General features: G+C 44.4%; 1 protein-coding gene across 2 annotated transcripts in view; it reads right to left on the reverse strand.

Annotated features, from left to right (window-relative positions):
• Positions 1-15233, reverse strand: part of CLNK (cytokine dependent hematopoietic cell linker) — a 232644-nt gene that overhangs the window by 109915 nt on the left and 107496 nt on the right. For both annotated transcript variants that reach the window (XM_037829402.1, XM_037829401.1), the window contains exon 3: positions 8796-8867. In XM_037829402.1, the coding sequence (XP_037685330.1) occupies positions 8796-8867 (72 nt within the window). The remainder of the gene's footprint in view (positions 1-8795; positions 8868-15233) is intronic.

Genomic DNA, 15233 nt, shown 5'->3' on the forward strand with positions numbered 1-15233 from the left:
AAGAAGTGACGAGTCATGCTTTGGGGGGACCTTACAGCTGTGGCCTCAGAACCCCTGTGGTTTGGAATTAGAGCCCTTTCAAGTTGCCTGAGACTCTGTAGAATTTAACAGTAAATTAGCAAATCTTTTACCTGGAGCCCAGAGTGCTCTGTCTTGACACTTTAAACATATGATCTCTTCCCTGATGTCTTGGGTTTTTATTAAGGCTGTTCAAATGCTCCCCAGACTTGCAACTCGTGACACCCAAAATGGAAATATGTTTCTGTAACTGTGTACAGTGAGCTTAATGCACGTGTGGTAAATCATCCAATTGATAGAAGGCAGAAATTCAAATCAGGCAGCATGAAGAGCTGAGGTCAAGGAATTTGAAAACTGTAGCTTTTAAATTAGGATTCTGTCCTTCTGATTTTAGCCTGACCTGGTTCTTAGAATCAAAGACTGTGAGCGCCAGAAAGCATGTTAGAGATAATGTTGTCCAATTCATTAGTTTTACAAATGGGAGAACTGAGGCCCAGAATAGCCAGGATGTTTTTCTAGACCTCAGATTCTTGGCGGCAGAGCTGAGGTCTTCATATTCCCAAAAAAGAGTGAAACCAAAAAGAAAACAAGAGAACCTGCATTTTTGAGCACCTGTTAGGCCTTAAATTCAGCACGACTCCAGCCGGAAGGCATTTCTATCCCTGCTTTGCAGATGCAGTGGACACTTAGAGCAGTTAAACAACTTGTCTAAGATGGCACAGCAAGCAGTCGGCAGAGCTGGGATTTGTCAAGCCCAGAGCCGCAACTTCGATTTCAGAATACTCTGCATCTGGGAGAGTTCTCCCAGTTGTCAAGGCTGTCTGCAGAGTGGCTTACCTGGTCCACTCCACCCTTCTGTGGGACCCTGAAGTGATGGTACTCATTCATTTGTCATATCTTGTGGGACTGTGCACCCTAGGGCCCCCTGTGCGTCAATGCAAGCCAAATGAATTAGCAGAGGAAGCATCAGTAAAACAGGGAATGGGGTTGTTATTCCAGCTGAGCCTGCTACTGTGAGCCCGAGAGCCAGAGGAACAGAGGGGGAAGGGAGAGCAGGAGGCTGGAATCAGCTGCCTGGGGCCTGGGAAGGAGGGGGCTGGGAAAAGTGTTCTGGACACCACAGCTATGTCTCGCTGCAATACGGACATGTCTCAACCCCAGCAGCTGACAAGCTCTCTGGAAAGACTCCTGTGTTAACATTCTGCAGCTCGACAGCCGGGGTGATGTATGAAAGTTGCTGCTAGCAAACTTCATGGAGATTTGATGTGCTCTGTCTGTGCTCATGCAAGGCCCATATGTTAGCAAGCTGCCTCTTGTCAGGGAATTACAAGGATGCACCCCAGCATCCTTTTGTCAACAACGTGCATAACATGGCCCTGTGCAAATGGGCCACAGCTGGATGGAGTTACAGCTTGGCAGCCACCCTTCGGCTCCTTCCAATGCCCCTGCTCCCCTCCACATCTGGGCATTTCCTCTGTATTTCCCGCTTGTACAGGCAAGTCTCCATACTGTAGCAAGGAAGTTCACGGAATATAAAACATACAAGGCTAAGCCCCAGAGGTTTGTGGTTTTCAATATTTAAAGTGTTTTTCCAATAAAGATTTTTAATTTTTGAATTATTTTTAATTTTTAATACTTATCAATAATTTAGTATGTTTAGCAATTTTTAATTTTTAAAGGGTGCTAATTTAAACTCATCCTCCCCCCCCCTTCTCTCCTCTGCTGCCTGGAAGAACTGATTCTGATGAGGTCGGCAGAGTGTACCTGTGTTCTCCTTAGCCATGGGAATAAAGTTAGGATTGTGTGTTATTCTGGTCCCACAGAGATAGGGCTGGGTCCTTTCTCCAGGGTCAAGCCTCTGGCACCGAGGTGGCCCCCCGAGTGTGGTATGTGCAGGCCCCGACTACTCGTCAAAACCCTTGGCTGATGTTACCCTGCCAGCCTTTCCGTCTCCCAAAGCCTTCCAGATGTGGCTCAGCTTCACATCCCATTTTAACGTCTGCCCCGTAAATTAAAAGACTACTTCAGAATGACATTCCCTAATTTTTGAAAGACAAGTGATACTTCTAAGAGTTACTACACTTATTTTTAATACAATCCAGAGAGAAAGGCAGGGGGATTAAAGTTTCTAAATTCATTCCCTTCTTCCCTTTTTAGATTGTTTTCATTGTGTCAGTAACTGTGTACCTGACATAACTGATTTCACCCAATCATCACTGCGCCAGTTTGAATGTATTGTGTCCCCCAAACACCACTATCTTTGATGTAGTCTTGTGGGGGAGATGTTTTGGTGCTGATTACATTTGCTTGGAATGTGCCCCACCCAGCTGTGGGTGATGACTCTGATGAGATGTTCCCATGGAGGCATGGCCCCATCCATTCAGGGTGGGCCTTGATCAGTGGAGCCATATAAATGAGCTGACTCAAAGAGAAGGAACTCAGTGCAGCTGTGAGTGACATTTTGAAGAGAAGCAAGCTTGCTAGAGAGGAACGTCCTGGGAGAAAGCCATTTTGAAACCAGAACTTTGGAGCAGATGCCAGCCACGTGCCTTCCCAGCTAACAGAGGTTTTCCGGACGCCATTGGCCATCCTCCAGTGAAGGTACCTGATTACTGATGTGTTACCTTGGACACTTTATGGCCTTAAGACTGTAACTGTGTAGCCAAATAAACCCCCTTTGTATAAAAGCCAATCCATCTCTGGTGTTTTGCATTCCACAGCATTAGCAAACTAGAACAATCACAATTCAATTTTAGGGGTGTTATAGAATGCTAGGGCCAAATGGTGCATTAAAAACCATACCTGAACCCTTTGATCTTACCAAGGGATTGACTGAGGACCAGTTAAGCCCCTGGGCAGTGACTGGTGCCGTGTGTCCCAGCGAGACTGCCTGGCTGCAGGGCCCTTGCTCCTTCTTCTCCACCTCTGCATGTGCAGGGTTAGTGTCAGGGAGCTTTGGGAATGCACAGTGTGCTCAGAGAGTGGAGAACCAGAAGGGAGAAACTAGAAGGCCCAGTTGTTTTGGTGGCCATGTGGAGCTTTGCAATGTGTGGATAAAGGATGCTCAGAGCTGTATTGCAGAAAAGTAAACTAGGAGCAGGTATGATCGACTAGAGGGGGAAGGAATGGGATTTGCAATAGTCTAGGTAAGAGGGAGTGATAGCCTTGACAAGGAGTGTCTGCCTTTCTGCCTTGTTTCCCACATGTCCACCAAAGCCCTCTTCTGGTCATCTGTGGCACCTGGCTAGCACCTGCTGAGTGGAATTCACATTCAAACAGTGACAACACCTGATTTCTCGCCCTCCTCCATTGGAACATGAGCTACTGCAAGGGAAACCCAGAGCCCAATTACAGTGCCTGGAACTTGGCCTATTCACAAAAAGGTTCTGCTTGAAGGAGAGTGAATGAGTGAAGGGGATGAATGAGTGAATAACTGAGCAAATGAATGCAATGTTCCTATGCACACGAGTGCGTAGAAAAGAAGAGAATCCCAAGAGCAAGACTGCCTAGAGGCATCCTGGACTCAGTTTGGGTCTCTACATGAACCTCTCCTCTCCCCCAAGGCTCAGGAGAGGGTTCCTCTGGGACCTACTCCATATGTGTATGCACAGGCCTCCTAAATTCCTCCGGAACAGGTTCCACATTTTCCTTATAGATCTGAAATTGGAGAAGCATCTCCCAACCCCTTATTCCTTTGAGGTAGATTATATGCACACCAAGGTGGGACCAGGCCTGGGCTCATAGTTAATAAGTGAATAAATGGGCATGTTCTCTGTTAAAGGCATCCCCAGTTAGCTTTAAGGATCTTCCATATATATATATATATATATATATATATATATATATATATACACATTTTTTTAATCTTAATTTTTTTTTAAATAAAAAATATTTGGTATAAGCAATTCCCCAAAGAGATCTTGAGAAAACAGGGAAAGTGTTTGGTGTCATTTGGAACTGCAGCAAAGCTCAGACCTCATGACCAGGTGAGGCGCAGCCTCATTCCCACCCTCTCAGGGGTCTGCCCTGTCACCGCCCACGTGGACCCCTCCTCCTTGGAGCTCTGGCAGCATTTTTTGCCCTAATAATATAGTCCACCGAAAAGTTTAAGGGTAGCTGTGCTGGTTTGAATCTGTTATGTACCCCATAAAAGACCACGATCTTTTGATCCACTCTTGTGGGGTAGACCTATTGTGGGTGGGATCTTTTGATTAGATTGTTTCCATGGAGATGTGACCCCACCCATTGAAGATGGCTCTTATTTACTTTACTGATGCCCTCAAAAGGCAGAGACATTTTGAAGAAAGCTCAGAGACATTTTGAAGCTAGCTGATGAAACTAGAACCAGGAGAGAAGCTAAGAGATGAAATTCAGAGTTTGCCCCAGAGCAGCTAAGAGAGAAATGCACCAGTAGAAACAAGCAAGGACACACAGAAGCTGAGAGAGAGAAGCTAAGAGAGACAGAAGCCCAGAGACATTTTGGAGAAAGCAACGGAAACCAGAAGCTAACCTGGGAGAAGCCCATGTGCCTTCCCATGTGACAGAGGAACCCCAGATGCCATCAGCCTTTCTTCAGAGAAGGTATCATCCCACTGATGCCTTAATTGGTACATATTCATGGCCTTAGAATTGTTAATCTGTGAACTAATAAAGCCCATTGTAAAAGCCAATCCATTTCTGGTATTTTGCATTCCAGCAGCTTTAGCAAACTGGAAGAGTAGCATGTAATTATTACTATCTTTTTAAAATCTCATATTGCTAAACCTTACATACGTTTGTTTGCTTTCCTCAACTAGAGTTTAAGTTCCTTGAGGACAGAGAGCATTGGTATAAGGTAAAGTCCATTTCATGTAAGCTATGTCCCTGACAAATATTCAAAAATGAAAACTAAAATATGTGACATATTGATGGGTTATGCAGCAGGGGAGTAAGAGTAACGGGATGATTTGCCAAGCCTGGTTTCAGATATTCCCCTGAACAACTCCCGCATTCCCCGACCCTCTGCCCTCTGTCTGATCCTCCCTCCTTGGTCTCCATCTTATATCTCTTATTCCCTCTATCCTTCTCCCCCTGCTTAACGGCCTTTGATCATTTATTTAAGTAGCTCGTATGTGCCAGGCATCGTACGAGACTCCGGGGATGGTACAAGCTAACAGCATCCTGGCTGCAGTGGGTCCTGATTCCAGCTCATTCTTTCCTGCCTTCCTCTCTCCCCTCCCTTCAGGAAACACTTATTGAGCCTCTGCTCTCTAGGAGCCCCTTGTGCATCCTCTGTGAAAGCATTTCAACCCTCCGTAGAGCTCTGGGCTTGTAAGATCTTTCAGGAGGACACTCTGCTTTCTGCCCACAGAGAAGAAGTGGCTTAAGGATTTCTCAGAGCTGTGGATTCCCAGGACAGCTCTAGAATCAGTGGGGCAAAACCAGAGAGGTCAGGAAAGCAGCAAGCAGCAGTGTTCGTGCCTCTACTGGGACCACAGATGTGCACAGGACAGAGTGGGGCTCCCTTCCCCTGGATTATGACTGGCTCTCCTGAGCCCTGGGAAATCACAGCCACCTGCATCCTTTCTCTCTGGAATTAACTATCACTGCAGGTGCTGGTAGAATCGATAGTCAATGAGGTGGTGACTCTGGAAGGGTTTGCATATTGATAGTGTGAACAACTCTGTTAATAATAACACAGTCAAGAGTAGGGAAGGTAAAATAGACTTGCCCTTGGGATGCGAAGACATGGTTGGAATCTTGGCTCTGCAACCCGTTAGAGTGTGGGCTAGTTCTTAACCTCCCTGGTCCTCAGTCTTCTCAGTGCTCCTGCAGAACCTGCATTTCTTCCCATCTTTGCACATGGCACCTTGTCTTCTGGTCTTTTATGTCCTGTAATGTTTCCATGCTGACCCTCCCACTCCCCACCATAGACTGAGCATCTTATGGCAGGGTTCTGGGTGTCCTTCATCTTCAATTTTCCCTAATACTGTGCATAACACAGTGACCTTCGGGAGGTTAAGTTAAAGGGTCAGACATTTCTCAAAGGGGAGAACAACTTCTGCATCCACCATCCTCATCCTCCCTCTTATCCTCCCCCATTTGGACCCTATCTTATTTCTTCCTCCCTCCATCCCACTTAATGTCACTCTGCAATGTGGGGCAGAGCTGGGAGTGGACCCCAGAGCCCCCCTGTGCCAACTCTAGGGCTTGCATTCTTGGTAATGATGCTCAAAATAGAGGTTCTCAAACATAAGCAGGCTTCAGCATCCTTGGGTGGGCTTGTTTCAACACGGGTGGCTGGGCTCCAGCCCTGTTTCTGATTCAGTAGGTCTGGGTTGGCCCTGAGAACCTGCATTTCTAAGAAGTTCCCAGGTGATGCTGATGCTGCAGGCCGCATGTCCACACTGTGAGAACCACAGCCGTGCAATGATTGTGATTATGGACACTCTTTGGAGAAGGGCAGTGCAGTGCCACTTCTAGGTAGTGGAGAATTGTGATAATTTAGAACCCAGAAATGGCACTTGACTTGAAGGTGGACAATCTGAATTCACATACAAATGCTACCACTTTCTAGCTTTGTGCCCTATCTGTATACAAGGGGAAACAGCAAATCATAGGGAAAATAGCTTTTGGCATTTAGTCAAGTGAATTCTGTGGCATATTCTGGAACACAGCAGTGTAGACAGAACTTGGAAAATGGAGAGGATTCCTTATTGCTCTTGTACAGCCTCCAGGGACACCACCGGGGTGAGGCCCTATGCTCAGTTTAGTGTGTTTTTGTTTTTGTTTTTGTTTTTTGTATGTACCAGAAGGCCAGTGCATGTTTGAGATCTGGGGGCAGGGGGTGTGGACAGCCCTCTGGCTCCAGTTAGGGTAGTTGATGCAGCACCTAACTGACCGATGGCAGTAACGAGGGCCGCAGCATGGAGCGCCAGGTAAAGTTATTCCTCACCATCCACAGTTGAAACCACTCACCAGGCAGAGGACATGAAGCTTGCCCCTTGTTCTAGAAAAGGAAGGCTCATAAGAATGTCATTGTTAGGACTCAGTTAATGCTGGTGCACACTCAGTGACTTCTAGCCTTTACTCTGATTGAGGATCTGCGATATCCTGGGCATACCACGGAGGTCATTCATTTATTCCACAGAGGCAGGGTGCAGGGGATGCAGTGCTTTGGGTGCAAGCAGTCTACCAGTTATTTTCAAATACTGTTTCTAAGATGCATGAGGTGCTGGAATGGAAAGGGGCTTGTCTGAGGTCACACAGCTAGCGAGCCCCCGAGATTTAAATCCAGGCCCAATAGGCCCCTTCTATTCTGCAACACAACCCTTAGCAGTATCCTCCTTACCTTCCTCATCATCAAAAGTTAATATTTATAATTTGTATGGGGAAAGAATACATAGCTTTGATAGTTATTAAATAAGATAGTAGAACCAAAGATGCAGTTTTCAGGCATTTTGATTTGATTTATATACCAAGCATGAATTTATATTCATATAATACTTTCATTATAAAATATGCATTGGTGTTGAGATTCATGTGTATATGGATTTTTTTTTTTAATTTGGGTTTATAAATGGGTTGGAACAGGTTGCAACAACATCATCTGTTGCTCTTTTTAATATATCTTGAGCACGCTATGACACATCCTGAAATAATTTCCTTCAGAAAAAAGCACTGCTCCTCTCTTTTTTTTTCCAAATGTAACTGTAAATATTACTGTGATGTATGTAATTGCTTCACATCTCCATTTGAAGGAAGACATCTAACCCTTCCATCTCCCATCTCTTGCCATTGTCAAGAAAGAGGAGAAATTTACTTAAAATGCATTATTCAAATGTATTTAAAGTAAACATGAAAGTCTGAGAACAGTCACAATTTTTTTTTTGCTTAATATGGTCTTGAAAAAATTTCAAGTATTCTGTCTTATAGGCATTCATTCAGTCTACCTGGGGAAAATATTTATTCAAGCAAATCCTAGGATCCAAAACACGCTTATAGTATCTGGCACACAGTAGGACCGAACAAAGTTTGGAGGCTTGCTACGAGGTGAACTAGATGAGGATGCAATGATATATGGAAACCCTCTGCTACTCCAGGAACTGAGCCTGCTCTGGGAGAGCCTGGTGAGGAAGTTTTCTGGGTGCAGGGGGCACAGCTCAACCTCTTGGAATATCCAGCAAGTTGCCTAGTATCAGACTGTTGGTCAGTGGCAGAGCTGGATTTGCTTTCAGATTTGGCGTCTGTAATTTCAGTTTAGCATTTGACTCTGAGCTTTTCGATTAGGTGTGAGCCCCTTGAGGGCAGGGCTTTGTCTTTCATCTCCGCTTTCTCAGTAGCCTGTATGGTTCTGATAACTGCTCAGTAAATGTTTTGCTGAACTGAAGACAAGAAATGGTCCAGGCACTTGGCTGCCTAATGAAGGCAGCTCCTTCTAGTCTGCTTGCTTGTGAGGTGTAAGGGGCTCGTGGGCTGATGAGTGATCCATGACTGAAACCACCCACTGGGAGAGGCAGTGAAGCTGGCGCCTTGGTGTCTCTCTTGGGCGGGTAGTGGAGATGGTTCCTGGGGATCCTCAGGCTGGGTTTGTCTGCACATCTGCTGGCTGTGCAACCCAAGTCCGATCCCTTTGCCTTCTGGGCCTGTCTCCATGGAACCTCTAAGATCCCGGCCAGCAGTATAATTCTATCATCTTAACTTTTTTGTGCATGTGCCTGTGTGTGTGGGTACTCAGCTTATTTGCTGCAGAATCAAAATTTTCACTCCTCTCTTAATAAATAAATAAATATTCTGACCTATTTTTCGGCAGAGCGAAGTTCTGGAATTTCAAATCACCGGCTCCTTCTTTTGTTGTCCTTCTATTGCCCCTGGGATGAAAGAAAATAGATTATTGTCGGGAAATAGCAAGAAGCTAGGGGGAAAAATTAATTAAGTGCATTCATTCATAGAAACAACCACCCAGTCAGATTTAAGAAATTAACATCTTACAGATAATTCCGTCTCTCTCTTTGCATTTCCAGCAGGGTTTAAAAATCTGCTTTAAAATAAATTCAATTCAATTTTTTTTTTTATTTTTGGTAATGTAAGGGCTTTGTTTTATAGAGGTGGTAGCAAGGGGTTGAGGAAGCACAGCCAAGGGAGGAGGAACTGGACTGTCTCCCATAGGGGCAGGATGACCCAGCACCTTTCTTCACTTCTCCGAGTCTCTGTCCTTTCTTCTGTACCATGAACGTTATCGTGCTTTCTCCAAGTGGTTGATGGGAGGATGTTAAACAAGATAATTAAAGAACAGCCAGGCAATATTCTTAATGCTTTGCTATGTTGGTTGAATGAGTAGAAAACAATGAGCAAACATCATCCAATGCAGGTAGGTAGATTATTTAGCAATAACGGCCCTGATTAAAGTAATATTTATTGAACTTTGCTAAGGCACTTTCTATGAAGAGGTTGAATTATATCAAATTGAGTTAATTTGTTAAAATTCGTTAAATTCACCCATTATCATAAATTATCCCTGTCACGTATTCCTAGTTCACTTAATTAGCCAAATTTAATATGCTCTCTCTTCTTTTTCAGGCATTTCATGTACCTTATCAAATATTTACTGGTGATATTTTCCTTGACAATGAGCTATCTATTGTTTCATGAACTGGCCTCTTCTTTGTCAGCGTTATCTTATCTCGTTGTCCTCCTCCTCCTCTCCTTTTGGGTCAAATTTGCCTCCTCTTGGTCCTTGTACTTTCTCTACTCCTTCCTACAGGGCTCCTTCAGGTACTGTTCCTTCTTTCTCAAATGTTCTTTCTTTCTTCCTTCTTTGAATTAACTCTAGCTCATATTTCTGATCTCGGTTCAAGTGTTGCTTCCTCAGAGCAACCTTTCTTGACTCTCAGACTAGCACCTTCACAGCACTTGTCTGAGTTTTAATTTTTCTCATGTTCTAACTTGCAGCTTGTGTTCACGTCTAATGGCCCTGCTGAACTGCCATCTCCACGGCGGGAGAGATTTGCAGGGCTTTGCATCCCCCTGCCTGGCTCACAGTGGGCCTTCAGCTCATATGAACAAATGCACACACAGGAATAAAGGACCTCAGGAAATACCCAAGAATGACTTGAGACTCCTTCTCCATCTGGGGTTTTGTTTGTAGCCTCTAGAATACTACGTGGTAAGTAAAAAAAAATAGGACTTGTTTGCATGTACTTTGTCACTGTGTGATTTGATCACTCAGAAAGATGATGGAATTCTTAGATTATTTTTAATCCAAATGTTATAAACCTGATTTATAAATCTATTCTGCACCCTGATTTCTAAGATCTAGTCATGGGTATCTGTTTTCCGGGCCTCTCTAATTGGGTAGCCTGTAGCTGACTCAGGTCCTTCTCCCAGTGAGCAGTTCTACACTCCCTTAGTGACCAAATGAGCAGTCTGACATCAGTCTTGAGTCTTCCTGACTCTTCATCATCACCTGCCCCCACATCATCTCCATCTTGCCTATCTTACCAGATCCCAGCAATCCCTCTCCTTCAATTCTGTGCCTTCCTCTTCACCCCCATAAGCTTCTCTCATGCTTAGTTCTGCTTTCAGTCTCTCTACCTGGCCTCTAGCATCAGTCCCCCAACTGCTTTCCTGGCCTCTGAGCTCCATCCATCCACCAATGGCAGCAAGACCTACTTTTCTAACTAGCAGACTCTTATCCAGTCACTTCCCCGCTTGAAAATCCTCAGCAGCCCTCCGTTTCTGCAGGGTCGAATCCAGACTCTACTAATGATAGCCAAGTTCTCTGCCCTGGAGGCCTTAAGTACCATTTCTGTCACTGGATCTGCATTTCCCACCACCCTTTCTTTCGGGTGGGGCCTTCCCTTATTGTGTTTCCAGATCGTTGGTCAGATTTTTCTTTCTGTTGCCTCTGGATCTGGCAAAATGCATTCCATCCTTCAAGTCCAAACACTATTTCCCTATGAGTCCTTTCCTGCTGCTTCCTCTTTGAGTCTTCTTAGTATTTGGTATACCTCAGTTTTGCCATTCATTCAGTTGTTCATTAGTCTACTCATTGATTTGTTTATTAATCCATGCATTCAGTTACTCAGCAAATATTTGTTGGGCCTATTCTGCACCCAGCAGTGTGCCAGGCAATGGTGACACAGTAATGAAACAGATAGACAAAGCCTGCCCTCATGAAGCTTTTATTCTAGTTGAGAGGCAGGCCATACATACAGAAATAGATAATCTTATGCTGCCATGTATGTGCCTGCCTATGTGTTCACATTCTACCGCCAGTCTAGCGACATATCCTGGGCATCTTTCCCTCCCAGGACACTGGCTAACTGGCCCCTAGCAGGATCGCAGGGATGCTGGTAAGATAATGAATAGATGAATGAACAATGGCCTGCCAGTCTGCTTCATACATGGTAGTGAACCATGTCTTTACTTGTGTAGGATACTTTGAATCTCTCCGAGACCAGGGGAATTCTGATCTTCCTCGTAGACAAAGAGGCCTTCAGTTTCATCATATCTCTGGGTTATGGCAGCGTTTCTGTGCTTTGAGAGCTCATGGAGCATTTGCCTAACTGACCTCAGTGAGTTCTGTTTTAGAAAGAATGGAAGGATTTGGGAAATTTCTTCAACCTCTTCCTATGTCCCTCAGGAACCCAGGAGCCTAGGACTTACCTCTGATCTTTCCAGATATTCAGCTTTGGCTTTTTTTAACTTTAAGAAGACAGTTGAACTAACTCTCTTTCTCTTTCATCTTTATAGCAACCCTCGGCAGCCTTCTCAGCCCCATGCTACAGATGAGGATATGGGACCCTGAGAGCGGCGGGGACTGGTTGAAGGTCACCAGGATGGTTTTTTTAAGGTAACTGAGGAACACAACACAAATATCAGAAAATGGGAAGGAGGAAAGGAGCTCCCCTTCCTACAAGGGCTTCTTTAAGGAGAACATTGACAAAGCTGGCAAATAAACAACTTTCTGCTTGAACAGTAAGTAGTTAAAATCTATTTGTTTTTAAAATGCATAAAAAGAGCATTAGCAGGCTTAGAAATAGAAGTGTTTTTCTCCCCTTCTGTTATCTGGTTTTGTGTGTGTGTGTGTGTGTGTGTGTGTGTGTGTTTTGCTAATTCCCAATCAAACTGCAAAGTCCCCACAGTTTTCCTCCCAGCCAGCTCTCTATGCCTCAAATCATTCTTTAGGGTTTGGGTTTATAGAGATGCTTTTTTTTTAGTGCAGTGTTGAAAAAATTATGAGGTCTCAGCCTTTCACTAAAGATGTTATTAAAGAACGCTAGTTATAATAGGTCAGAGATGTTTGTTTTGTATTAAATGGAGAACTGACCTTGGCAGAAGATGCTCAACTTTTCCAAGTCGGCCATTGCATCTTTGAGTCTGGGGATAACAGTACAGTTTACTGCAGGCTTGTAAATAGATACACATAATTTTACAAGGCCTCAAACATTTGGGACAAGCTGCCTTTCCTAAAAGCTGCCCAGTGCATCACACCCACATAATAAAATAAATCAAATGAGCAGTTTTGAACTGAAGTTCCATTAGCTTTTCACTGACTCTGGTCAAGTGCCCTCAGGAAAGCAACATAAGCTAGTTCATTGCATGGAGAACTCAGCACATCCCCATCAAACTGGAAGTGCCATAGGCTTGTGGGGAAACAGAGGCACGGAGTGTGGGTGGTCAGTCAATTAATTGTTCTTGCAGTCACCTCATAGTCTGCTGAACCAGAGAACATCATCTCACATGATCCAGCTTCTCTTTTTGACTTTCCTCCCAGAACTTCAGGTTCTGCACTTTGCAGCTACCTTTGACTCCCTTCTCCCTTTCTGTTCCTCCTCCTTCATATGTTTTCTTGCTCCATGCCTTCCTCATAACCCCTCTGAGATCGCCTTTCCAGGTCCTCCTTGCTTTGCACATGGACCTAACAGATTACAGTTCAGTGCAATGCAACCACCTATCCTATGCCAAGGGGTAGAAAATGATTAAGACCCATATCTGAACCAGTGCTTACAATGCATTAGAATATGTTCAGTGATTAAAACATGCAAACATCTAGAAGGAAATGGGAGAAAGAAGCTGGTTAAATCTTTAAGTGAGGGGTAGTCAAGGAAGGATTCAATGAGGTGGTGGCACCTGATCAGGGATTGAAGAAGGTGTAAGTATTTGCGAGATAGATGACATAGTGAACTGGCAGGTGGAGAGTAAGGAGGGGCAGCCTATTCAAAGGGTTATGCACCCTTCCTCCAATCAATAGGTCATGCCTCTCTAACTTCTCAGCTTAACAAGCGCAGGGCTCTCAGCCACAACCAATATGGCAGGTGCAGTGTGACCAGCACAGAAAGGAGAATCACTGTCTCCCCTATTGTGAAACTATACTTTTCTTAATGCAGTTTTAGATCAAATTAGTTTTTTCCACATGCTCCTCATTCTATACACTCAAAGTGGCTTTCAAGGCTTCTAAGAGATCAAATTGCTCTTTTGTTCTTTTAACAAACACTCACACTCTCCCCCTTCCTCCCCTTCCCAGGGAACCTCTAATCTGTTTTCTACCTCTATGAATTTGCTATTTCTAGTCATCTGTTATAAGTGATACCAAACATTGTTGTCTATATGTGTTGTGCTTATTTCACTGGGCATAATGTTTTCAAGGTTCTTCCATGTTACAGCATGTGCTGGTTTGGAGCTGTTACGTACCCCAGAAAAGGCCATGTTCTTTTAATCCACTCTTGTTGGTGAAGACCTATCGTGGGTGAGACCTTTTGATTAGGTTGTTCAGTTGAGAAGTGACCCATCCAATTCAAGGTGAGTCTTAATCCTTTACTGGAATCCTTTATGAAAGGATAAAAGGAAGAAGCTCTGAGAGAGAGAACTTAGAGAGAAATGCCCCAGAGATGCTAAGATGGAACTCACAGATGCTCAGAGAGAAAATTGCCCAGAGAAGCAACAGAACCCTGGGGCGAAAGACCAGCAGACATCGCCATGTGCCTTGCCATGTGACAGAGGAACCCCGGATGCCAGCAGCCTTTCCTCAGAGAAGGTATCTTCCTTTTAATGCCTTAATTTGGACATTTTCATGGGCTTGGAAACTGTAAATTTATAAACAAATCCTTATTGTAAAAGCCAACCCATTTCTGGTATATTGCATTCCAGCAGCTTTAGCAAAGTGAAACAGATTTTGGTACCAGAGAAATAAGGTGCTGTGATTTGCAAATACCAAAAATGCTGGAATGGCTTTATAAATGGATAAGGGGAAGATTCTGGAAGAATCATGAGAAGCTTTATATAAAAGGCCTAGACTGCTTTGAAGAGATTGTTGGTAGAAATATGGACACTAATGGTACATCTGTTGAGGCCTTAGACAGAACTGATGAATGTGTCATTGCAAACTGGAAGGAAGGTGATACTTGTTTAAAGTGGCAGATAATTTGGTAAAATTGAGTCCTGGGGTTGGATGAAAGGGAGGATTTGAAAGTGACATACTGGGATACTTAGCTGAGGAGATTTCCAAATTAAATGTAGAAAGTGTGGCCTGGCTTCTCCTTGCAGCTTATAGTAAAATGCAAAAGGAAAGGGATAAGCTGAGAACTGAACTCTTAGGTACAAAGAAACCAGAAATTAATGGTTTGGAAAATCCTGGGCTTCCAGCAAGTGAGACCGCAGAGGCTAGTGCCAAATGTACATGGAACCAGTCAGTCATTTCATTGCAAGCCAGGCTTGGAGATGGAGTTATACAGGAAGGATTCTTGGAAAGTTCTATTGTCTGATGGTTGGGACCCCTGTAATCTGCATGCTAAACCAAGTTTGTTGCAAGATCTGTATAAATGGAACCACTGCCAGAGTGGACTAAAAGGGACAGAAAAGGGACAGATTGAAGGAAAAATGACTTCAAAGGCAGAACCTTGGAAGCTGAGATCTAGAGTCAGGAAACCTCAGGCCAGGAGAGTGGACCCACGTATGCATGTAGAGAGGGTGAATTTGCCCTGGAATTTGTGGACGGACGGACTTCATCCCATTGTTCTGGAAGAGTGTTATCACCCTAGTGCTTGCAGATGCCTGGGGAATTGAGGGGAGCTTGGCTTCCCTGTTGTTCAGGAAGAGTGCTGCCACCCCAGGCCTCAGAGAGGGTGGAGCACATTTCCCAGGGATTGGGGAGAGCCTGGCCACCATCCCACTGTTCTAAGGAGTTGAGTGTGCCCTGCAGATGGCAGAGAGTCTGGGTGCTGCTTCCATGTTTG

Source organism: Choloepus didactylus, chromosome 3, assembly GCF_015220235.1.
Source record: "Choloepus didactylus isolate mChoDid1 chromosome 3, mChoDid1.pri, whole genome shotgun sequence".
NCBI lineage: Eukaryota > Metazoa > Chordata > Mammalia > Pilosa > Megalonychidae > Choloepus > Choloepus didactylus.